Raw genomic sequence first — 25,876 nt, 5'->3', positions numbered from 1 at the left:
TATGTCCATACTCAGACTCATACATGAATGTACACAGTATATTTATTTATAATAGCCAAAATTTAGAAACAAACACAATATTTATCAACAAGTGAGTGGTAAACAAAATGTGATATAGCCACACAACAGAACACAACTCGGCAATAAAAAGAAATAAACCACTGATATACATCACAGCATAGATGAATCTCAAAATAATTAAGCCAAGTGAAAGAAGCCAGATCCCCTCATCAAAAAAAAAAAAAAGTACATTCCATGTGATTCTATTTACCTGGAACTCTAGAAAAATTCAAATTAATCTATAGTGACAAAAAGCAGATAAGTAGTTGCCTGGCAGGAGGTGAAGATAAGGAAGGGTAGAAGGAAGGGATTACAATGGAGAACTAATGTTATGACATCAGAAACTTTATCTTACCCGGGACACAGCAAGTAGTTAAAAAATGTTTGCTGAGTGAAGGTTTATTCCAGGTACACCATAAATGTTTATTGAAAAATGGTATGTAAGGCTTTACCCAAATCTTTATAACCTTATCTCCCTCTATTACCTTTCTTATACTCTACCAAATTTAAGGCAATTATTCTCTCAAACAAATACTACACCCTAAGCTTTTATGCATAATCTCTTATATCTGAAAATGCAGTCCATCTCAAATGCCACATCATTAATTCCAATTCCTCTGATCCACTCCAGTTAAAATTAATTGTGTCTGACTGAACTGCATTTTGTTTACCACTGCTATAGAATGTAACACATTCTGCTTCCAATTATGGCAAGTTTCATACATGTCTTATACAACCATTTAGAGTAACACTGTGCAAGAAAATTGCAATGACGGTAATGTTCTCTATCCAGACTGTCCAATGCAGTAGCCACTAGCTACATGTAGCTATTCAATACTTGAGGTGTGACTAGTATAACTGAGTAACTTAATTTTTTATTTTATTTTAGCTAATTTAAATTTAAATAGACACATATATCTAGTGACCACCATATTAGACAGCACAAATCCAGAGTCCAAGCTCCTTAAAAGCAACACTATGGACTCTGCATTCCCCTTGGCATTTACCACTGTGCCTTGCACACAGTAGGCATTTAATAAATATATGTGGTTGGGTCTCTAAACTATTTAAAAACCTCTACCCAAACAAAATGTAAGCAAACTATTTTCAAATAAGAAAATAAATATTCAAAATCTAAGAAATAATCTAGTCTTAGGAAGTAGTTCTAGTAATAAAAGACTTACCAAAACATCTTTTACATACTAAATCAAGTATTTCCCGAAATCGATTTGTCATTGGTGGTAGAGGCTTTAGATCAATTTTCCTGAAATCCTCTGGGCAATCATTTTTTGAATGGCCATCCTTTTTGCAGATGCTGCATACTATTGTTGGCGGCTATACAAAGGTTAAAAAAAGAATCTAATAAATAAACTATTGAGGGACTTCATTATCACTTACAAAGCAGTACAAAAAGAAACTTTTATGCAACTCAGTCTGATAACCTGCACTTTCAAGAGGTTAAAAAAAAAAGCATGTTAATGAAATTCAGTATTAAATGTAAAAAAAACACATTTTGAGCCAACCACTAATTTTCTTCTCCACTAAAATGATATTACCAAGAATTAGATTTACCTGAAGATGTAAGATAAAGGAAATACCAGGAGATACAAAAGGTATAGGTTAATTCAAACAGTGTGATCAGCTCCCAAAATGAACTGCATACATCACATTTTAACCTATTAAGGTCTTTAACAAAGTAGATTATAAAGAAATTCCAGGTGGCACCTTTCATTTCACTTGAAACATTTTCTATCTTCAGAGTCAGTCATTTATAGAAACCATTGCTTGACTAGTTGGTTCAATTTCATTACATTAGCATGGTACTCAAGAAACCAAACTAAAGGGCTGAACTCTAAACGTGACTCAGCTTCATACAAAGAACAACTCTCATGCAATAGCCACAAACTTAACTTTCAAACTCTGCAACACCATTTCAAATGTATTCTAACAGACTACCAGACAGGTGGCCAAAACAGTAAAAATTCATCCCAACTGCTTGAAAAAAAACCTCATACGGTTAAGGAAGAGCACTACTCTTTTCTTTATTGTAATATGCCTAGGAACTTAGCTTCTTCCTCCAGGGTTAGCCTGGACATTTACCTAGCCAAATATATACAGAAACCTCTCTTTGTGGGAATGCTGTGCTGTGGGCTAATTAACAGTACCACAGAAATTTTTATCAGCTTTTTAAAGCTTTTAAAAAATGACATATTTATCAGAAAATTCTAGAAAAGTGTTACAGATAACTAGAGAGAGAAATAAAATTGGAGAAATAGTTACCCTAAGATAAGGTTCCAGGAAAAAAAAGTATTAAGAAACGTAAACTGCAGTTATATTACTAAGAGGCTTTTCTAAGTATCTGCCATTTATTTCATCTTTTTTAGTAGTCCATATGCCCTAAATACTACAACCTAAACAAAATGGGACAGAGTATCCTTACAAAGGATAAAGAAACACAGCTTAGTAATTAGGTTAAAAATTCTAAAGCTTGTCAATAAACAATTATCGATAAATCAATAAAACTTGATGACTTTTCAGGGTTTTTTTTTTTGTATTCTACTTGATTTACACATTATCTATATAATCATTTTTTCAATCTAGGTGCTGATACTATTTCAATTATGTACACTACACTTGAAGCAAAGTAACTTACCTAAAACTTTTATTAACAAAGTAATTATTTTCTGTTACAAAGTAGCTTATTTTCTGCTCTCTCAGGTTTTTATTTTCTATAATTTATCAAGTTAAAGTTCAGACTATCCCACTTTAAAAGTGGAAAAGTTAAGACTCCTATAACTCATAAGGGATATGCCAAAATCCAAAGAGAAGCTCAGTGGCAGACACAGGATCTGAATTCATTTTTTTTTTTGGTTCCTGATCTTAGTTTTAACTCAACTATCTTTAGTTAAGTTTATATACCAACCTTTGACCCCCACCAAAAAAACTTTAAAACAGAATACTATTAAAGTTTACAGACACTGTATTCTCCTTTGTGGAAGTAAATATAATCATATGTAAAAAAAATGAGCAAAATTTAAAACATATGCTGCCTTTACCAAACTCACTTTCATAAGATATCTGATGAATCCTTTCATATATGAGAAAGTTAAGCAAACCAACTAGTAATAGAGTGCTGAAACACTTCAGGTTTCATATACATTCATAAAAGACAGCTACAGGCAAAAATACAAAAAGTAAAAGAAACATAAACACCAAAATACCATTCCAAAACAATAGTCTACCATCATAGAAGCTATCTTTACATTTCTGAATCTAAAAAGTATAAATACAGAGTCATACAACAACCACAAAACCTTACAGATTGTTTACGAACTGTATCCTACCTTGCCAGAGGTTAAAATAAATTTATCAAACACAAAATATAATTCCTGGGTGGGGTGGTTATCATCATCATTAAGGTCAGAAGCATCTTCTGTAGCTTTGCAGTTGCAAGAGGTAGCAGATGTGTCAGTGCATACAATGTGCTGTGAACTTTCTGTTTCTAAATTTGACCTGCAGTCTGTACCAGCAGATTCATCTGGTTCAGGGGATTTACAATCAATGCAATTATACTGGGTGAGCTCCTTTTTAAAACAAGTTTCTGAAGGTACTAAAACATCTTGTTTCTTGATTGATTTTGGCTCTAATTCACTGCTTTCATTGGTGGAAAGAGATGAAGATTCCTGTCCATGTTCAGCCAAATCTAGTTCATTTATCAACAAATTATCATCTTCAGTAATACATCTCTGTGATGTACATTCCATTTCTTCATATTTATCAGGCTGACCTCTTTCTGCACTTATTTTTTCTGTGCTTTCCCCAAGGAGAATGCAACAACTGGATGCCATATTTTCAGACTTCACTGGTTTCTTATTGCTTATTTTTCCCTTCTCTTTTTTAATGGAATCCACTGTAGATTTATTTCCACCCTTCCTCTGAGGACAGGCAAAATACCGATAAGCTGCCCTGAATCTCTCCACAACATATTCATAAACAAGCTGGCTGTTTAAGCTCCGTGCAACATTCCTCTTGATTGAAAATGGATCTAGTAAAAAAATAAAAAGGTCAGTAGCTAAGTATCTATTAACAAACTACATTTCCAAGCTTATACGAACAGCTACATTGTCAGCAGAGTACATTTTCCCAAAATTTTTCTAAGGTAAACTCCCAATGAGAGTTCCTGCAAACTGAGTAGTGGAAATAAAATAGCAACATCTTTCCTTTGTTTCTGTCATAAAATAAAAAACTAAAAGAAAAAGAGAGAAAAGAATAAAATAAGGTAATTAATGAGAGGATGGCTGAGGCCAACTCAGTAATTACAAAATTTCAATGATGAAATTGCTAGAAAAAGCTGTGCCAATATGCTTCCCTATACTGTCTTTGAATGAAATTTTTCAAGCTCCAGGACCTAGTAATAATTTTCATCTCTTGCCACAATATTCTTCAGTTATATATTCCTTGCAATGTAAACAAATAAAATATAGCCTAAAACTCTCCAGACTTAAAGTTATACTGATTTTAAGATTTAACTTCAGTAATATCAGAAAATTAAAGAGAGAAAGAAGGAGAAATAATAGAAAGAAAAGTAGAAAAAATCCTAAGAAAGTAAAAATTAAACCAAAATTTAAATTCTGATCTGGTCTAAAATGGCTATGCTGAAAAGGCTTGCATCAACTGAATCCTCATTATTAAGAGCATAGAACAGAGTTCTGAAAATGTTTTCGGGTTTTTGGATTTTATAAGCCTTAAATACAAATATGCCCCAGGAAAAAAGAACAGTGCCACCCAAAAGACAACACACATTTTCTCCGCTACTGAAGATCATTAAGTGAAAGGATTAATAGGCCAGGTTTCAGATTAAGACTGGGGCATCTGTTACTTTTTACTGTTATCTAAATCCATAGGCTTTTAAAAGCTTTACTTAGCCTCTTTCCCTTTTCTAGAAGAAAAAGAAGAAAAAAAAAAAAAGAAGGCAGAGAGAAATTATGATGGCTGCAGGCTTCAGAGCTCATTTATTTACCATATGTAAGCGAGTACAAGATGTGAGTACGGGTTTGAGTGTATGAGAATATTTGTAAGTCCAACTCACAGTAGAGAAGCCCTGCAGAGGACGGAGGGAAGAGAAGAATGCGTAGTCTAAACAGACTAAAATGATGGACAGAAATTCCATTTCCTATCTACAAAAAGTGAGCAAAATGTTGCGGAATTTAAATTTTTTATTAAGAATTTAGAAGCCATACTATTTATTTCTGTATCTCTAAAGATCTTAATGTTCTTGGGATTTGATGTGAAACCTTATTTGTCAGCATCAATTGTTCTTTTTTCCTTTAGCTTAGCCATATTCAATAAATGAGGTACTTCACAAGACAATGAAAAACTGGATTTTAAGATTATACTTTAACATAATTTTATGACACAAATATATTTAAAAATATCTTACAGTATTCATATAACTATTCTATTTTTCTGTATTTTTGAAATTTTCCACAATTAAAAAATAAAGGCATGTAAACAAGCTAATTACCCTAGCCATTATAATATTTACAGATTGGAAACTTTTAAGTAAGCATTAATTCTATAAAGCTATCGTGGACTTGATAAAGAATTTATCTAAAATATATAGTGACAACCTAGTGGCATATAGTGCTACAAAGCTAAGGGATAAAATTTATAACACTACATTAGAAATAGATTATGAGTGGCACACACAAAATTCTCCAAATGAAATATAACATATCATCTCACCTTCAATGGCTATTCGCCTTTTAGGCCAGTTTTTGTTTTCTCTTGTTAAAATATCTTGTATCCGTACACATATGACATATTCCTCCAAAGCAAAATCCAGTGTGTAAAATTTTAGCAGCTCTAACCATAACTGTCCCAGGGACACCTGATTTGGTGTTCCCAGTGTTAAAGGAGACTGGAAAAGAAAAAATACCTTTCATTTAAGCTTCACAAAACTATAGAATCGTTTAACTTTCAATTTAAAAAGACCTTAGAGATCACCCTTTCAAAAACTGAGGCATAAAAGAATAGGTTGCCAAAAAGCAATTTGTGGCACAGCTGGGAACAGAGTGTCCCAGATTACTGACTCCTAGAATTTTGTGTTCTTTCCACTAAACCAGTGATGCTCAACCTTGGCTGCACATTGAGAGCACTACAATTCACTAACACCTGATCTTGACACCACACCCATCTCCCATACCTTTCCCAAGACTGTGAATTAATGGACTGAGATTTTTAAAGCTTCCTAAGTGATTGTCCCATGCTGTGCAGCCAAGGTTGCTAACCACTGTATAACAACTACTATAGCTCCTCCATTGCAGCAATTACTTTTAAAATCTATATAAATGCCCAGGGCTTTCAAAATCTAATTCCTTCATTCAACAAACATTTTAGAACCCACTGTGTCCCTGGCATTGTTCTGGGGATATAAAAAAATAATGGGAGCTCCCACTTAAACCATGCATCACCTACTCTTCTAAGTGCTGCACATATACAACTATTAATTCTAACTGCTATGAAGTAGATACTATAGGGCAAAGATTTGACTCAGGACCACCTGGCTACTGGGTCTGTGATGCTAATCATTATAGCATACTGTGACTCAAACAAGGTGAGGTCCTATTTCACAGACTATTAGGAGAGGAAGAGACCACTTAACAATTACAATGAAGGCTACATGCTAAAATGGGTCTCTGAATCGGGGGTGGGGGTCTTAACAGAAAAGGTAATACCTGAATTCTAAAGCAATTAGCTAGATGAATGCCTGCTGAAAGTGACCACTAAGACATATAAAGGCATAAAAATCATTTACTCATTCCATTCTACGACTATTCACTGAGTGCCTACTATGTGCCAGGCACTTGGGATATATCCGTGAAAAAAAAACAAAGATCCTTGCTTTAGTGGAGCTTACATTCTAGGGGAAGAAGACAATAAGCAATGAACTTAATAAGTAAATTACACAGTAAGTTAGAAGAAGAAAAGTGCTGTGAAAATAAGAAAAAGTTGAGTAGGTTTAGTAAAGGGGATGGGATATGGGAGCAGATTTCAGTGTTAAATATAGTCAGGATAGGACTTGTTGAGAAGGTATGATCTGAAGAAGAGGAAAACGGGTTCTAAGAATAGAAAACAGAGCAAACACACTAAAGTAGGAGTGTAAACAGCTTTAAAAAGAAAACTAGTGTGGCAGAGAGAGGAGAGGAAAAGAGGGAAACAAAGAGCTAACCAGTAAGAACTCTGGCTTTTATTCTAAATTAAATGAGGAGCCACTGAAGCATTTCAAGTGTGGGGAGGGAGAAGGGCATGATCTCACTTAAGTTCTAGAATAGCCATTCTGATTGTTGTGTTGAGACTATAAAGGGGGCAAGGGTAAATGCAGGGAAACTTATTATGAGTCTGTGGTAGTAGTCCAGGCCAGAGATGATATGGCTAGGACCAGGATGGTAACAGGGGAAGTGGTCAAATTGTGGATATATTTTGAAGTAGAGATGACAGGATTTCCTGACAGACTTGGTATGGGGTATGAAAGAGAGAAGTAAAGGATGACTCCAAGGTTTCTGACTGAGCAACTGAAAGGATGAAGTGCCATCAACTGAGATGGGAAAACTGCATGTGGAGCAAGGGGAAGACTCAGAGTTCAGTTTTAGACACATTAAGACATCTATTAGACATCTTAGTAGAAACATTAAATAGCAGGTTGGAAATACAATTATACAGTTTAGGAGAGAGGTTTGGCCTAACATTTAAACTTGGGAGTCATCATCATATAGATGGTACTTAAAATCCATGGGATTGGATGAGATCACCAAGGGAGTGTAGATACAGAAAAAAGGCAGGGATCAAGGACTGAACCCTAGAATACTCCAACATTAAAGAGATTGGAGAGGAAAGGAAGAACCAACAAAGAGACTGAGAAGGAATAATCAGGCATGGGTGTGGTTCCTGAAAGTCAAGTTAAGAAATTTTTTAGAGAAGGAAATAATCAACTGCAAATGTTGCTGATAAGTCAAAAAAGATAAAAATTGTGAAATGACTATTGGATTTAGCCATGTGGAGGATACTGACACTGGCAAAACAAGTTTTGGCAGATTGATAGGGGTCAAAGCCTGAGTAGAGTGAGTTAAAAGGAAACAGAGGGCTTCCCTGGTGGCACAGTGGTTGAGAATCTGCCTGCCAATGCAGGGGACACGGGTTCGAGCCCTGGTCTGGGAAGATCCCACATGACACGGAGCAACTAAGCCCGTGTGCCACAACTACTGAGCCTGCGCATCTGGAGCTTGTGCTCCGCAACAAGAGAGGCCGCGACAGTGAGAGGCCCGCGCACCGCGATGAAGAGTGGCCCCCGCTCGCCGCAACTGGAGAAAGCCCTCGCACAGAAACGAAGACCCAACACAGCCAAAAATAAAAATAAATAAATAAATAAAAAGAAGCTTTCATTAAAAAAAAAAAAAAAAAAAAGGAAACAGAGAAATTGGAAATACTGTATATAAACAATTCTTTCAAAGAAGTTTTCCTGCAAAAGGGAGCAAGGAAATAGCTGGGAGGGGAAATGGTGTCAAGATTTTTCTTTAAAGTGGGAGATATAAAAGCATGTATGATTCAGTAAAAAATGAAAAATTGGTAACCTAGGATGGAAAGAAAAGAACTGCTAGAGCAATGTTCTGGAATAGACAAGAAGGGATGGGACTAAACATACAAGTTAAGATAATGACTTTAGATAGCAACACAGGAACTTCCTTTATGAAAGCCGGCAGCAAGGCAGAGTATGTGAGTGCAGATAGTGGGAGATGGTGGTGGGAGTGGGAAGTTCTCTTTAGATTGCTTCAGTTTTCTCAGAGAAGTAATAATAAGCAAGATCATTAGCTGAGAGTATTGATGGTTTAAGAAGAGGATAGAAGGTAGTCTAGGAAAGTGGAAGAACTGAACATGTGTCTGGGAACTACATATACTTCAGTATAGCTAGAGCAATGATTTCTGTAATGTTCACATTTTTGTAATAATGTCTGTCTACTTCAGAAGACTACATGCTTCTGGAGGACATAATCCATGAATATACATCTTGGGTTCTCGAGCACTCAAGATAATGCCTGGCACATAGCTGGTCCTTAATAAATGAAGTTTGAATGATTAAATAAGCAAGCCACCCTCTAAAGGAGCACAAGGCCTTTATTTCTTCACCAGTCTGGCAACATAATCCCCATATGCTAAAGCTTTGGTCACAGCCCAACTCCTGAAGGAAATTTTTCTTATCTAAATGAAAAAGATACAAAGAATTACCTTGATATGATTCAAACAATACAAGCCTTTCAAAATGAGATATGTATTTATTAGGGAATCTTGGTACTGAAAAACTAAACCAGATCAACCCCTCACTTTACAGATGAGGAAAATGAGGCCAAGAGGCTTACTCAAGGTCAGTCAGTCAATCTACTATTAAAATAGCTGCAATTGAAGGCATCACAAATTCTACAGATAGAAAAGCCAAAAACAAAAACAAAAAGAGCTTACTTTGCCATGTTTTTCCTTCATGGCATTACTTTGGTTGTCTGTTTCTGTCTTCTTGGTATCATCTTTTGGTTGGTCTGCCTTAGCTTTGTTTTCCTCAGCAATTGAGTTTTTCTCAGTTGCACTACTTGAATTATATTCCCACTTCACAAACTTCTCTTCTACTATGCCCTTCAGCTGAAAGTCATCCATTCTTTTTGGGTCAAAGCCTTCAATCTATATAAAAAGGCATTCCAAATTGGTAGTGGAAAAATTATTAAAAGAAAAAAAAAAGATGGACAAACAGACAAACCAGAATTCCAGCTTTAAATGTGTGAACAGAGCACTCTGTAAGAATGAACTACATATACACATGTGCATACATGTTACAAACTGATGCTTACCCAACTTCCAAGTAAGCAAGGAAGAAGAGGGGGTTTTCTTTGTTGTAGAAAAAACATCACCATTAAAGCAAAACAGTAAGAAGGGATTCCGCCATCAGTTTGGGAGTCAATATAGCACAACTGCAAAATGAAGGGGAAAAAAAGTACCACCATTTAACTTTCCTTCTGTTCTCAAAATAAAAGTAGCTTTTATTTTCCTACCATAATCATTGTTAAAAGTTCAAATAATGACAAATATAAGGAATGACCTGAAATCACACCACCCTGAAATAACTATTTATATACTGGTAACCATCTTTCCATTCATTTCCTTACTGCATATGAAGATACATATATATTTTAGTTAAATGGAATCATATCACACATAGTGCTTTTACTGTGGACATCTTTTTAAAATCTTATTTTCTTATCTTGCCTCTGCTTCCACCTCGATGTTAACGATCTTCTATGTACTCTTTCATGCCTTTCTCTACACTCAAATAACCATATACAAATATACATACAGTCCTATTTTCTATATAAATACAGGGATGATTTTATAGTTTTTGTCACTGTTTTACCAAAATAGACATCTCTCTGTATATTACTCTTCTCCCTTAACAATGCACCAAGAAAGTCCCTCTTAGTCAACACATTTTTTAAAATGGTTAAATTATAGCCTATGATCTGGATGGTTATTCAATAGTTCCCTCAGCCAAGGACTTTCACATTTTGTTCCCAATTTTGCCACTTTAAACAGTCCTGTAATATTTATCCTTATACATTTTCCTAAATACTGGTGGCTCATTTCTATGAGCTATATTCCCAGGAATGTGTTTGCTGGATTTTAAAATGTGATATATTTAAATTCTAACAAATATTATAAGATTGTTTTCCAAAATCAGTACAGAAATTTCTCTTTTCATAAGTAACAAAAATGTATACACATGCTTCCCAGTACTAGGTGTTACAACCTTTTTTTTCTTTAAATATTTATTTTATTTACTTATTTATTTGGTTGTGCTGGGTCTTCGTTGCGGCTCGCCTGCTCCTTAGTTGCAGCACATGTGCTCCTTAGTTGCGGCCGGAGGGCTCCTTAGTTGCAGCATGTATGTGGAATCTAGTTTCCTGACCAGGGATCGAACGCAGGCACCCTGCATTGGGAGCGCAGAGTCTTAACCACTGCGCCACCAGGGAAGTCCCTATTTTTTTTATTTTTTCTTTTTAATTAAAGTATAGTTGATTTACAAAGTTGTGTTAGTTTCAGGTGTACAAGTGTTACCACTTTAAAAGAATTGTCAACAAGATGGGTGAGATATAACATCTAATAGTTACTTCAATTTGCATTTCCTTGATGCTAAGAGGTTATACAAATTTTCATGTATTTACTAACCATTTGGATTTGCTCTTTTCTGAACTATTAAATTTTTTGCCAGTTTTTCTATTTTAATCAATACATATCGATTTGTACGTGTTCTTTATGTTATAAATAATAACTCTTTATATCTGATATATGCATTTGAAAAATGTTATTTTTTCCTAATCTGCTTTGGCATCATTTATGGTACTTTCTATCATATAAAATGTATTGTTTATATAAATAGTTAAATATGCTTATATCTTCTAGGTTTCCTACCATGGTAAAGATGTTTCTCCAATCCACAGGTTACATATACATACTCCTACATTTTCTTCTAAAATTTTGAATTTTCATTTGAGTGGAATTTATTTTTGCATTTAGTGTGCTAAGGGTCCAACATTATTTTCTTCAAGAAAGATACAGTTCTGACAGAACCATTTATTAAATAAACCATTGTTTTCTCACTGAAATCTTTTATTCTTTTCATAGATTAAAATCTCATTTACACTAGGACCTACTTATGGGCTTTCTATTCTGTTCCACAGATCTACTTGTCTATTCCTATGCAATGGTATACACTTGACTAAAGCAGTTTTATAGTGGTAAAGTACATCCTCCTTCACTAGTTTTCTTTTTCTGAATTATTTTGGCTTCTCTCAAACATTTATTCTTCCATACTAACTTTAAGATTACATTATAATTTTTTTCCCCAATTCTTGGTAATTCTAATTGAAATTATTGTACATTTGAAAATTAATTTAAGGAGACTTTACATTTTAGGGATATCATCTCCCTATCCAATAACTTGGTGTATTTGCGTTTTCCAAAAATTTAGGAGTTGTCATCAATTACTCACTTTCCCTCACCTCTTGCATCCATTACCTCTCCAAGTCCTACTTCCAAAACTTATCCCAAATCTGTCTACTTGGCTTCATATCCATTCTAACCTAGCACAGATCATTATCCTCTCTAGCTGATCTACCACAACAGCCTGTTCACTGGGTTCCCTATTTCTACTCTTTACCCCCAAAAGACCTTTTCCAAGCATAAATCACGTCAAGTCATATACTGCTTTTAAAACTTATCCTGTGCTTTCCCAATGTAATTAAAATACAAGTTCCTTACCACTGGAAGTGTCTGTCTAACCTCATCCTCTACAACTTTCACTCTCACTCCCTTCATTCCAGTCACTCTTGCCTTTTTCTGCTCCTTAAGAGCTCATTCTCACCTTAGAGGCTTTTTACTAGCTATCGCTTGGATGCTATTCCCTGAGACGATCAAGTGGCTGGTTATGCTGGTCAGAGTTTATATATCACATCCTCAAAGAGACTTCCCTGACCATCCAGTGAAATGTCACTCACTTATCACATCACCTCATTTTAATGGCACTAAATTCTACCAGATATTGTGTTATTTATATATTTGTTTACTGTCTGATTCTTCCAAAAGTATGTAAGCTTCATGACAGTGGGACTCAGTACATCTTGTTAGATGTTTCCAACACCTAAGAACAGTATTTAGCACATAGGAAGCATTTAACAAATGTCTGCTCAATAAATAAATTTGTTCAGATTTTGTTTTCACCATTCAATAATACAATTTTCTTCCTGTACCCTTATTAAATTTATTCATTAGTATTTTATAATTTGTGTCGATGTCATGAAGATAATATTTTTCCCTGCTTCTATTCTATAAGATTATTTTTATGACAGAGAAAAGCTACTGATTTTTGTATGTTTATAGTGTATTTAGTCATCACAAATTCTAGCAGTTTTTAACTAGGGTTTTCTAGATATACAATCATATCATTAGCAAAGAGAACATCTTATTGTTTTTCTAATATTTACATGCATTACTTCATTTTCTTTCCTTGTTGCATTTTTTTTTTAATATTCAATTTTTTTTACTTATTTATTTATTTTTGGCTGTGTTGGGTCTTCGTTTCTGTGCGAGGGCTCTCTCTAGTCGCGGCAAGCAGGGGCCACTCTTCATCGCGGCGCGTGGGCCTCTCACTATCGTGGCCTCTCTTGTTGCGGAGCACAGGCTCCAGATGCGCAGGCTCAGTAATTGTGGCTCACGGGCCTAGTTGCTCCGCAGCATGTGGGATCTTCCCAAACCAGGACTTGAACCCATGTCCCCTGCATTAGCAGGCAGATTCTCAACCACTGCACCACCAGGGAAGCCCCTTGTTGCATTTTTTAAATCTCCAAAACAATGTATAACATAATTGATGAACATCTCTGTAATATTCCTTATTTTAAGACATATGGCTTGAGCAATTCACTTTTTTTTTTTTTTATAAATTTATTTATTTATTTATTTATTTTTGGTTGTGTTGGGTCTTCGTTTCTGTGCGAGGGCTCTCTCCAGTTGCGGCGAGCGGGGGTCACTCTTCATCGCAGTGCGCGGGCCTCTCACTATCGCGGCCTCTCCCATTGCGGAGCACAGGCTCCAGACGCGCAGGCTCAGTAGTTGTGGCTCACGGGCCCAGCTGCTCCGCGGCATGTGGGATCCTCCCAGACCAGGGCTTGAACCCGCGTCCCCTGCATTAGCAGGCGGATTCTTAACCATTGCGCCACCAGGGAAGTCCCCACTTTCTTATATTTTACTTAGACTTTTGCATTTACTTAAGTAAGATCAGTCTGTAACTGGACTGTTATTATTTTCTTCTTTACATAATAAAGATGTAGCATAATCGCTAAAGTCTTCATGGCTTAGTAAATTTAAGAATATAATTTGAAATAAAAGAGGATTAAAAAACACTTATAAAAAGAGCTTAGGACTTCCCTGGTGGCGCAGTGGTTAAGAATCCGCCTGCCAATGCAGGGGACAGGGGTTTGATCCCTGGTCTGGGAAGATCCCACATGCCATGGAGCAACTAAGCCCACACGCCACAACTACTGAAGCCTGTGCAGCTAGAGCCCGTGCTCCGCAGCAAAAGAAGCGACCACAGTGAGAAGCCCATGCACCGCAACGAAGAGTAGCCCCCACTTGCCGCAACTAGAGAAAGCCCGCGCACAGCAACGAAGACCCAACACAGCCATAAATAAATAAATAATAAATAAATTTAAATAAATAAATAAATTTGAAAAAGAGCTCGAAATATTCCACTAGAATAAATTCTCATTTATCCAGGGTATTAGGACAAAGGGTATACTGCCTAATGAATAAGTCAAGTTAACCAGAAACTTCTTTGCAACTATAAGGAGCTGCTCATGTAAGCTGTTAACACTATCAGACATCTCACAGAGGACAAACACTGAGGTAGTTTAACAGACAGCTCTTAAAACACAGAAATCTCATAGCCAAGATATGGAAATAACCTAAATGTCTATAGACAGATAAATGGATAAAGGAAATGTGCTATATACACACAATGAAACATTATTTAGCCTTAAAAAAAGAAGGAAATTCTGCCATTTGCGACAATACAGATAGACCTAGAGGACATTATTTATGCTAAGTGAAATAAGACAGGCACAGAAAGACAAATGTTATATCTCACTTATATGTGGAATCTAAAATAGTCAAACTAATTAGAAGCGAAGAGATTGGTGGCTACTGGAGGCTGGGGTAGAGGGAAATGGGAAGATGTTGGTCAAGGGGTATAAAATTTCAGTTACACAAGATAAATAAGTTATGGTGATCTAATGTATAGCGTGGTGACTATAGTTAACCATACTGTACTATATACTTGAAATTTGTTAAGAAGTTAGATCTCAAGTGTTTTCTCACTACACACACAAAAAAGGTAACTAAAATGGTAACTATGTGAGGTAACAGATATGTTAATTAGCTTGACTGATTATTTCACAATGTATACATATATCAAATCACCAAGTTGTATACCTTAAATATATACAATAAAAAATAAAAATAAAGTAAAAACCCCAGGAATCTCTTTTAGATGTCAGATATTGCTAAATTAATTCTTATGTTAACCACAAAAAGTGGCTCTGAGTCAGGAAACTTGACTATAATGGACTGATAAGGCTAAGAGTTTTGCTGCCCAGAGTATTAATAGGCTTTCCCAGAAAACAATTTCTTATTAGTAGAATGCTAAGAATATAGCTACTTAAGAGTGGAGACAGCCAGAGAACAATCAACAGCAATCTCATGATATCAATTACAAGAATAAATTATATTCATATACTACAATTTTTCTGAACCCTCAAATCGTGGAAAATCTGTGCTTTACTAAATAACGTACAATGTGGATTAAAACTTCAAGATAAATAAAGCTGTTGGAAAAAAATCTTTGAGAGGAATTATTTGAGAGGAATCATTTCTAGGTTTCTTACAATAAACTCAGAAAATGAAAACCATTGGGAAAAGCTCTTTGCAACTAACACAGCTGCCAAAAATGAGACACATCCTTCTGTTGGAAACAGAAAGGAACCACTCTGCAACCAGCTTTGTAACACATTTTTTAGTGTCCTTCACTGATTGGTATGTTTAGAATCAATATAAATTTGAGTAACCTTTTCAAAGAGCCACTTTAGGAAACAAAGTTTATAGGCCACTTTTTTTTCCCCAAATGAAAATAAGCTGAATACCATTTATAGTCTTCTAACACAGTCTACTTACTTAAAAGAACAAAAGAAGTGTGTGAGAAAACTAAGACTATTTATGACCACCAAAAAATTAAGGCATAATTAAATAGTACAATCCCAGAGGCAGCTATTTATTCCTTCATTCCTTATGAAGCCACTAACCTTCCTGGAGTTGATAAACTTAGTTTCCTGAGTAATAGCTGGTCCTTGTCTACCAGTCTCATCCCATACTCTGAGAAACTTTAGTTACTAGGGTTGTCACACCAGTCCTGTCCTTGCTGACTTATCGTTGTTTAAATAATCTCACTTGCCAATTGAACAAAAAAGATTTGTGTAGCATTTTAGAATTCAAAGTATATTCTCATTCATTATCTCATACCACTTTTGAAATAATCTCTCCAGATTCACTTCCAAGGATTAACAATCTTTCTGAAGAACTGGGCCATGTATTCAACAAATATTTATTAAATGCCTACTCTGCACTGGCACAGTAAAATAAGAAGCACTAGGACCAGCCGTGAATAAATAAAACAGACTAAAATTCCTATCCTTGCAGGGTTTAAAATTTCATGGACAAAAACAGATCACAAACAAATATATGAATATGTATGGCAGGTGGCAGTAAGTGCTATGAACAAAATAAAGCAGGGTAAAGGCAGAGAGAGTGATGGAGGCAATGCTATTTTATACAGGGTGGTCCAGGAAACTCTGGTAAGATGAAATTTGAGCAGAAACTTGAAAAAAAGTAAAAGAGTGAAGCATTCTGGATATGTGGGGTAAGAACATTTTAGATGAAGGGAATAGCAAACACAAAGGTGTTAGGTATGAAGACACCCCAACTTAGGCTTTCTGACTGTTCCATACTTTTCAAGCTGTTCCTTACTCAGACAGTTGGTTCTGTCCCAACTATGGGAAGAATCAAAAGTCGAGACAAATTATTTCTAAAAGAATCCTCTGGCTGTTTTTGTTCTCAAGTTATCACTCCACCACTACCCCTTTAATTCATCTTCTTTGTGTAAGACAGAGAATTTACTCATCATTAGTCTAACAAGCAATGAATACTACACTGATGAATACTATATAAAAAAACTAAAATCTCTCTCTCTCTAGTCATTTGGACTGATATTTACAACTCCTCGCCACCTCCAAGGGGTAACCTGGAGCACAGGGGGAACTACAGCCTTTAATAATATGTTAATTCTAATTTAGGAAACTTAGATAACGGATTCTTAGCAGTTGGCCATTCAGAAATTGCTGCAGGTGGGATTTCCCTGGTGGCGCAGTGGTTAAGAATCCGCCTGCCAATGCAGGGGGCAGGGGTTCGAGTCCTGGTCCAGGAAGATCCCACATGCCACGAAGCAACTAAGCCCGTGTGCCACAACTACTGAGCCTGAGCTCTATAGCCCATGAGCCACAACTACTGAACCCATGCGCCTAGAGCCCACGTTCCGCAACAAGAGAAGCCACCGCAGTGAGAAGCCCGCTCACCACAATGAAGAGGAGTCCCCACTCGCCGCAACTAGAGAAAGCCCGTGCGCAGCAACAAAAGACCCAACGCAGCCAAAAATAAGTAAATAAATTATTAAAAAAAAAAAGAAAGAAATTGCTGCAGGTTACCAATAATTTAGAGGAAAGAGAATAATGTTCTAAGACAGAGACTGGGAAAAAATATGCTAACAAAAGAATCTTAACTTGCATAACCATATCTTACAACCTTACAACCTTACAATAAGAGTGAAAACTTGAGTCTCAAATACTAAGATGTGAAAGAGAATATTTCTACACTGCATAAAAGAGAATAAAGTATAATAATTAAACATTCTAAAATATATTAATAAACTCTACATGCCTATGAAACTTTATTTTCATGTCCATTATCAGAACCTGCCACACCACTTTCCGTCCACAGATAACTATTTTGTCCCCACATTATTATGATTTATGTTACATGTTAGTGCAAGAAAAAGCCTCAGTTATCTTAAATGTTAAGTACTTTTTTCCTCTGTTCCACTTACCTTAGCCCAATAGCGAAAGGCTAACACCAAGGGAGTAAAGACAGGTTCCATTTTGCCAAGAGCAGCAAGTAAATCAGTAGTGAGGCATGCCATATCATTTCCTGCACTCACTCTACAAAGTAAACCACTGTGAATGAGAAAGAAACAAATTTTCACTGTACTTATACCTTAAAAACCAGAATACTTCAAATCCTGTGGCTATCCTTTCCAGTCACCACAATTAACACCTAAGAAGTCATAATAAAAACAAATGTTTTAATAAACTTAGAGCTAATAGAAAACTATATTATCATTTCCATCACTAGAGTTCCATACAAATTAAAGATGTTTTAACTCTTCATTTATACTTCAGAAATAAATTTTAACCTCACTTAGTATTGAATATTTAAGTTCATGAAAAATTAATTTCAAAAGCAGCATTAAGAGTCACCAAAACTTGATTTATGTGAGGGGAAAGACATCGGTATCATCAATGTCAAATAGTACAACATACCTTCCTAGTCCATTCTTTTTGCTTTGCACATGATAAAAACAAAAAATGAAATACTGAACTGACTAGCTATACTTCTTGACTCTAATTTTTCCTATCCAAGCTTTCATGACTTTATTGATATGCTATTTTCAGATTAGAGATCAGAAAGAATTTATCTATTAATCCACAAGTAATGCTTATATGTAAGTGAAAACAGGAGCTACCTTAAACAGAGTGACAGAATTGTAGAAGAAACATTTTTGTGGCAGGGAAAAGAATGTGACTGAGGTTGCCGCAGAGGCAATTTGACACAATGTGGTAGGAAAAATACTAGAAGTCAGAATACCTCTATTCCAATTCTGATTTTCCCCTGAATAATTTGAATTTGGACAAATCACTTAATCACTCCAGGTCTCAATTTTCTAATTTAGAAAATAAGGAAGTTGAACTAGATCTCCAAAGATTCTTCTAGCTTTGAATAAGAAAACAGAGTAATCTTAAAATGTAAGAAATAATAATTAATAATCAATAAAAGAATACATTATTATTTCTGTATTGTTTCCATCTCTCCCACATTGGTTTCAAATACAGTTATTTTAGTTTCCTTTGTCAAAGGCATGTTGCTCTCTCAGTCCTATAAATATCTGAATAGAAAGCAAAGATCAATCTTCAATGACTCCTTGAATTTCAGTGAACTAAAAACTAGATTCTAATAGACAGATCCTTGAGAAGAGAGTCTATTTCTTATTTATGTTTGAAATAAGCAAAGCAGTACCTAACATATAGTAAATGCTCAATACTGTTGGGTGAATAAACAAATGAAAAGTTTTGCATTAGAATGTTTTATTTTTAACTCTCTAATAACTCCATTTCTTGTTCACATGCTTTTAGCAGGCTTGCTAATTTTAATAAATAGAAATTAGCTTAGTCAAATTAATCCAAGGAGAAATCTAAAACAAAACTCTTCTCTCTTACAGATATCCACTGCATACTTGGTTGTTGTTAATTTTTTTTTAAAAACTTTATTTTCTCTTCATTGTTACCAACCTTTTCCGATCTTTGCACACCACAACAGGAACTTTAGCGTGAAAATCAGATTCCACATCTACATATAATACTAATAAAGAAAAAAAATAAAACATGTAAGCTAATGTCAACATCTCTCAAATGTTTGCTCTATGGTAAACATTAAGTAATAGTTTCCTTCTAAAAATCACTCTCACTGCTTCTGTGGGATAATCCACTCTTCTCATTATGAGCATCAACCCAACAGAATCTCTTACCTCTCTTGGTGTCATTTGCTGTATTATCACAAACCACAGACAGGCAGAGTCCCAAATACTGTCTGAACATTATAATTACCTTAAGAAGAAAGGTTTTAACATCCCGAAAAGTTTGAATATTTCCAAGTAAATATACAATCTAGTCAAAGTCGTTAAACCTTCATAGATACAGCAAACAGAGGACACCACTTACTTCTGAAGGCTATTTCCACAGGAGTCACGAAATGAGAACCTACAATGCTTTGACAATATAGTTCTTTTAAATTATCCATGGCAGTAAAAGGCTAACTCTACTGGCCCTATTTCCTGTTAATATACGAAGAGTCTGCCAAAGCTCTTAAGGAAGGACTAACAGGTGAAGCACACTTCCACTCTGAAGTCTTTCTCTACATCTCCAAGGTAGGCCCCATGCCATAAAATATCTAATCTAAACAAAAATAGATGGATTAACATTATCTCATTTGAAGTTCAAAAAAAAATCTCTTAGTAGTACCTGTTGGAATTATTAATCTATCCAAAACAAATGTGCTGAAGAGCTTTATGTCAGGAGTTACATTATGCATGGTGGATATGACAATGAATAGATACAAAGAGCTCAATTAGGGATCTGGAAAACAAATATATAAACAAATAAATCCTGTAGATAACAGGATAGAGGTCTTTAAAGAGAAGAGAGGGCATAAAGGAGGGAATAATCAATTTTACATTCAGACTGAATTTTAAAAACCTATGTTATGTGACTTAAGATGATCTATTCATGTATTTTAGTGGAAAACATATTTTTAAAATATTTTTGCTACGTTGATAGTGTCTAGTGAGTCTAAAGAGGTAAAAGCGCTTATCTATGCTATGCTTTAGAGTTTTTGTGCAATGAGAGTCAACTATTTATTACATAAGAAAACTCCCTTTACAGGTTAAACTAGACCAAAATCATCCCTTAAATATTAATATCCCAGGAAAATGGCCAAAAAGCTGATAAATAACGGAGAGCTGATAGGGCAGACAGAGAGAAGAAAAGAAGTTTAGAACTGACACTAGAGCCAATGAGAGGGTATGGCTAAAATCAATAAGCTATCTCTTCTAAGCCAAAATGGAAATATTTTTGACAGGTAATTTTGATTCATAAAATTTAAGATGACAATAGTAATAATAATAACAATCACAGCAGCAGAAATGTAATAAGAAGGTACTGTAAACCAGGTACTTTTCTAAGCTATGGCTTAACCCATTTCATCCTCATAAACAACCCTCTCATCAAAAAGATACTATATTATTGCCATTTTATAGATGAGAAAACTGAAGCATTAACACTTAAGTAATTTGTCAAAGGACACACAACCAGTAAGTGGTACAACTAAAATCTGTGCCTGGAAAGTCTGGCTCCAGATTCTGAGCTCCTAAGCATTTACTTTATGTAACAAAAAAAGCAGTAAATAAAACCAAGAAAATAATATTCCAGACTGTACTACATGACCTGGGACCTGCTTTGAGAAAGTTGTAATTTTTAAAATTTTTATTTAAAAAGTACTGTTACCTTTTTACAGGTAACAATACTTGTTACATAAATGAATGAATGTCCTTTTTACATAAAAATCAATCCAGACAGATGAGCCACATATGAAAGACTTACTAGGTATAATTTGGTTGATGTACTATAAATGATTAACATTGTTTTAAGTGGGGAAGAAACATATTTACTCAATGCATACACATTTTTCCCCCAAGTCTGTCCCTAAATCTTCCTTCATCAACAATCTCCTAATGATTACAGGTTTTCTGTCTCATTTTACACAAGAAGCATCCATAATACTCAAAGGCAACATTTTGAAATTACCCAAAAGGCAATCATTTTTAATATATCAATTTTAAATATGATACTTTTGATGTAACCGACATGTAAATGTTCTAGTACACCTATTAAATACATATGCAATACAATGACGCAAATATTCTAGCAGTTTTAGTTTAACTTGGTTAGGAATACATAAACAACACAATGCATATATATTTAAAGAACTTTCTTTAGAAAAACAACTTTAAAAAGAAACTCACCACTTTTTTTTAAAATCCCAAGCACTTGTATCAGAAGATCTGGATGATTCATCTAAAAGAAGTTTCAAATTAATAAATACACTAACTTCAAAGTTCAAGTTGCAGAACTTTAGAGATAATTCAATTTCATTAAATACAAGTAAAATCATGCTCTGTATTTTAAAATAATGAAAACAGAATAGTGTTCTACTTTTATGTTAAGAAATCTTGTTCATGGAGGAAGTAGAATCTAATAAATCATATAGTGCTATTATTCCAGCAACACTACTAGAATTAGTGAGTTCTTAGAGTGAGAAAAGATTCTGTAATTTCATATCAAAACAAATGAAAAAGAAATCAGTTTACCAAATGATTTCTAAAGAGAAGTTGTTGAGATAAGAAATTTAAGGGATATTGACAACTGGCAGCATGGCCAAAAGGCTTAGATTAAAATACTACTTTAAATAACAAGCATGTCAAATATTTAGCTTAAATGTGTACTTTGCTGCTATTTAAAAAGTATTTAATAATCATACCTTACTTGTAAGTTAATGACTATATCAGACTAGAAATTAAAACATCAAATTTTCACCCAAATCAAACCTCCTTGAGCATAAACTTATTATTCAAAAAATTAAAAACACATAAAATATCAACTGATTATTTTAAATGTTTGATATGTCAGTAAATAAGCAATGTTAGCAATGCTAAACAATATTGGTATTTTGCTAATGGTCCTAGCCACTACTTATTAAAAGTACCTATAATGTACCAGGTACTATACAAAAATACTTGGTATATATCACCTTATTTAATATTGAAGTTATTATTCCTATTTTGGAAATTAGAAACTGAGGCTCAAGAAGGTCAAGTAACTTGCTCATTGCAGCCAAGATTTGAACATCTACAGATGTATGATTTCAAAATTCTTTCCTCTTTCTAAACTGCTTACCATAAGCAGTAACTGTTCAACATGTTCAAATACAAGCATTTTCCCTTTATTTTTGACCGCCTTCCTCTTCTTCCTTTTTTTTTTCTCCCTTATTTTCTTTAATTCCACCTATGTCTGACACCTAGAAAGTACTTTCCAAAAGCACTGTTAAATCATGATGGTAACATTCTACAAGCCAGTGTTTTATATTCCCCTATATCTTCTCTAAAAAGATAATCAATAAACAATACCAAGTACTAATTAAGAACCATACAGAAAAGGGTCTTGTCTAATTACTTACCTTGGGAGGAAATTTTATATCTATATTAACATCACTACTTTTCAGAGCAAACTTAGTCAGAGACGAGCCATACAACCTAAGTGAACACTCTGGAAATGAAGGAAAAATATCATAGCATGAAACAGCATGCAAATATGAGAACTTTAAAAAACAGTGATAGGAAAACTGCATATATTTCAATTCTGTGTCTTCCAATTCTAATACAGCAATTATAGAAGAATATATCCTTTTCTAACTGATCTACAAAATAATAAAAATGTTTCTCAGTTATAGGGTTCAGGAAGAGAGAAATAACTCATTCAAGTTCAGTGTTTAAACAAAATTTTAGTAGTAATTCATTTAGGAATAACTAGAAGTATGTTTCACATTTAATATGTAACAGTAAAGAATGTACTAACCTAGCTAGAGCTACTGTCACAAACTACATATTTCTTTAGATATTTATATTTACTTCAGAAATAGCTCTTTAAATGGGGAAGGGATCACAGACATTCAGCCAATGCTCTTTAAAAACACAAAGTGAAGCCAAGTCAATTGATACTGCAGACCTAAAACCAAAAAAAACTCTGGCTTTCAAGAGTTCACAGAACAAAATAAATAGGAATAATAACATGCTACCTACATCTTTTGCAAACTATCAAATATGTTATTTCAAAAATCATAATAAGGTAAATTTTTAAAGGATCTCAGCAGAGGGGCAAGTTGAAAAATAACATGATTGGGACTGATCATGGGATGTTTAGTATGCTAGGAAGTGTTAAGTTTGTACTCAGTTGAATATATAAAAGTCTACTTTTCAAGTTCACAAAATGTCTGGAAGTCATCCAAGTCATTAAAATCATAAATATTTCACTTCTATTCTTATAATAATAAGTAAATTATTCCTATGTATAATTTAAATTAGTATCAATGTGTTTTAGATAGAAAACTACATTATAGAAATAATAAAGAAAAATTAAAATTTCAATTTCAATTTTATATTCTTTCTTATAAATCTCACAATAGCTTGATATAAAATTATAATTTATCAACTGTCTAAAGTCCCTTTGGTGGTAAGAAACAAGTCTTACTTAATATCCATTTACCTAAATTCAGTATTAATGAAAAAAAATGCTGAGGGCTAAGCAAATAATCTATACATAATGTCTACAATAAACCTGACCCAACTCCCCCTTGTACCCAAAACAATAGCTTTCTGTAAAGAAAGATCAAGAGTCAAAAAAAGAAATAAAAGTGTAAATTTTACCTCTAACATCCTTAAAGTAAATTAATTTTCCCCACTATCAAGCAATAGGAATTTTATTCAGTAACTATTCAACTGTATATACCGAAATAAATATGACTAAAATGTCCATTCAGAAGTCAATGATACTGAAAATTTAATATAAAATATAATATTCAAGCACTAAGCAATTAATCTTGTATCTGACATTTTAAAAATCTTTTTTTCTTATTACAAAAATTATGCTGTGCCGTAATTCTCCATTTTCCTTTTCTGAAATATCTCCCCCCAAAAGTCATTTACAAATAATTAAATTAATCTACTTTTAAGATGGAGAAAAAAAGAGAAAGAAAAACATTAAGAATTTACCCTAAGTTCAAGAGGAAGCAAGAGGAAGAGTTGTGTCATTTTAAAAATTAAGTATAAAATGAAGCTGTACCTGGTAAAAATGCTGTTATAACCTTTGACATCTCCTCCACAATTTCCTGACGAACTCTGAGGTCATCATCTGTTATTCCTTGTTCTTTTGCTAATTCAATAACTGCAACACTTAAAGCAGCCAAGTGGGCAAGGGAAGGAGGTGGCAGAGAACGAAGTTCACTTTCTTCCTGTTTTTCCTATTAGTGTGACGTTTAACAACAACAATATAAAAAAAGATTTCTATTTTAACGTCCTCGTATTTAGGAGAGAAGGACATAATCAACATATATGCACCTTCTATTGCCAGATTTAAGAAACCTAGGATATGGAACTGAACAAAAGAGACAGAGATCCCTGCCTCTGTGAAGCAGAACTGAAAGAATGAGAGGTGCTGTGGGGGAGGTTGCTATTAAACATTTTAAAAATAAAACCTGTTTTACTTTACTGTCTGCATAAATTCTGAAATGCTACATCAAAGCCAAGATTCCATAAGTAACAACATTTAGCTGATCATTTTGTTGTAGCCAAGAGAGACTGTCTTAGGTATAGCAGAAGGTCTTGAATGTCTCTGATTGGCATGTACAGTACCAGATTAAATGGTCACAGGAAAACATCCTAAACAATATCGCCATGTATTTGATACACTGCCTCCCATTTAAAACTGATTTCATTGTTATTTTATACAAAACTAGGCAAAATGTTAAAAAAAACAAAACCTCTATTCTGCTAAAAGTTTGAAAGCAATTTAAAGCAAGGAGCTGAAGAGGGACTATATTATATATGCACAATGATTTTTTAAATTAATTGATTACTCTCATTTTAAAAACTACATGCTAACTGCAAAAGCTACATGAATTATAAGAAAAGAAGAAAATCACCCACCAGCTCACATCCTACTATTCCATACATTTTTCAACATAACAGACCATACCATTTCTTTAATATTATAACAAAAACATTTTCTATTATCACATTTCAGTCAACAAACAATCTCATATTTTTTTTGAGATATGGAGCTCCCAAAAGAATGATCAAAAGTAGTTTGTTCTTTCCCCCTCCCCCACTCAATATAGTAAAACAAAGACTTTGGTCTATTCCTAATTCTATTCTTTGTTACCATAGTCAGTCTTAATGTAAATCAAGTTTACCTATGGTACAGAATAATCAAACATAGGAAGTAAGACAACCTTGTTTTTATAAGTTTCTGAGATCATTTCTGCAACCTTAACTATAAACTACATCTTAGATGAGCATCTAAGTTTTCTGGACTACTTTTTTTTTAGGATTTATCCAAGGTATTAACAGCAATATACTTAATGAAAAAATGACACAAAATTAACATGCAACAAAATTATC

At 34.2% G+C, this 25,876-nt stretch overlaps 1 protein-coding gene across 7 annotated transcripts in view; it reads right to left on the bottom strand.

Annotated features, from left to right (window-relative positions):
• Positions 1-25,876, bottom strand: part of TUT4 (terminal uridylyl transferase 4) — a 151,917-nt gene that overhangs the window by 38,648 nt on the left and 87,393 nt on the right. For all 7 annotated transcript variants that reach the window (XM_082428786.1, XM_082428789.1, XM_082428787.1 and 4 more), the window contains exons 5-14: positions 24,540-24,717; positions 22,879-22,967; positions 21,668-21,719; positions 19,380-19,449; positions 17,861-17,987; positions 9,954-10,073; positions 9,574-9,786; positions 5,806-5,980; positions 3,405-4,105; positions 1,245-1,395 (exon numbers count right to left, since the gene is read on the bottom strand). In XM_082428786.1, the coding sequence (XP_082284912.1) occupies positions 1,245-1,395; positions 3,405-4,105; positions 5,806-5,980; positions 9,574-9,786; positions 9,954-10,073; positions 17,861-17,987; positions 19,380-19,449; positions 21,668-21,719; positions 22,879-22,967; positions 24,540-24,717 (1,876 nt within the window). The remainder of the gene's footprint in view (positions 1-1,244; positions 1,396-3,404; positions 4,106-5,805; positions 5,981-9,573; positions 9,787-9,953; positions 10,074-17,860; positions 17,988-19,379; positions 19,450-21,667; positions 21,720-22,878; positions 22,968-24,539; positions 24,718-25,876) is intronic.

The sequence above is a fragment of the Balaenoptera physalus genome (assembly GCF_965194825.1).
Source record: "Balaenoptera physalus genome assembly, chromosome: 1".
Taxonomy (NCBI): domain Eukaryota; kingdom Metazoa; phylum Chordata; class Mammalia; order Artiodactyla; family Balaenopteridae; genus Balaenoptera; species Balaenoptera physalus.
Note: the sequence above shows the minus strand (reverse complement) of the source record. Positions and strands in the feature narration are given on the sequence as shown.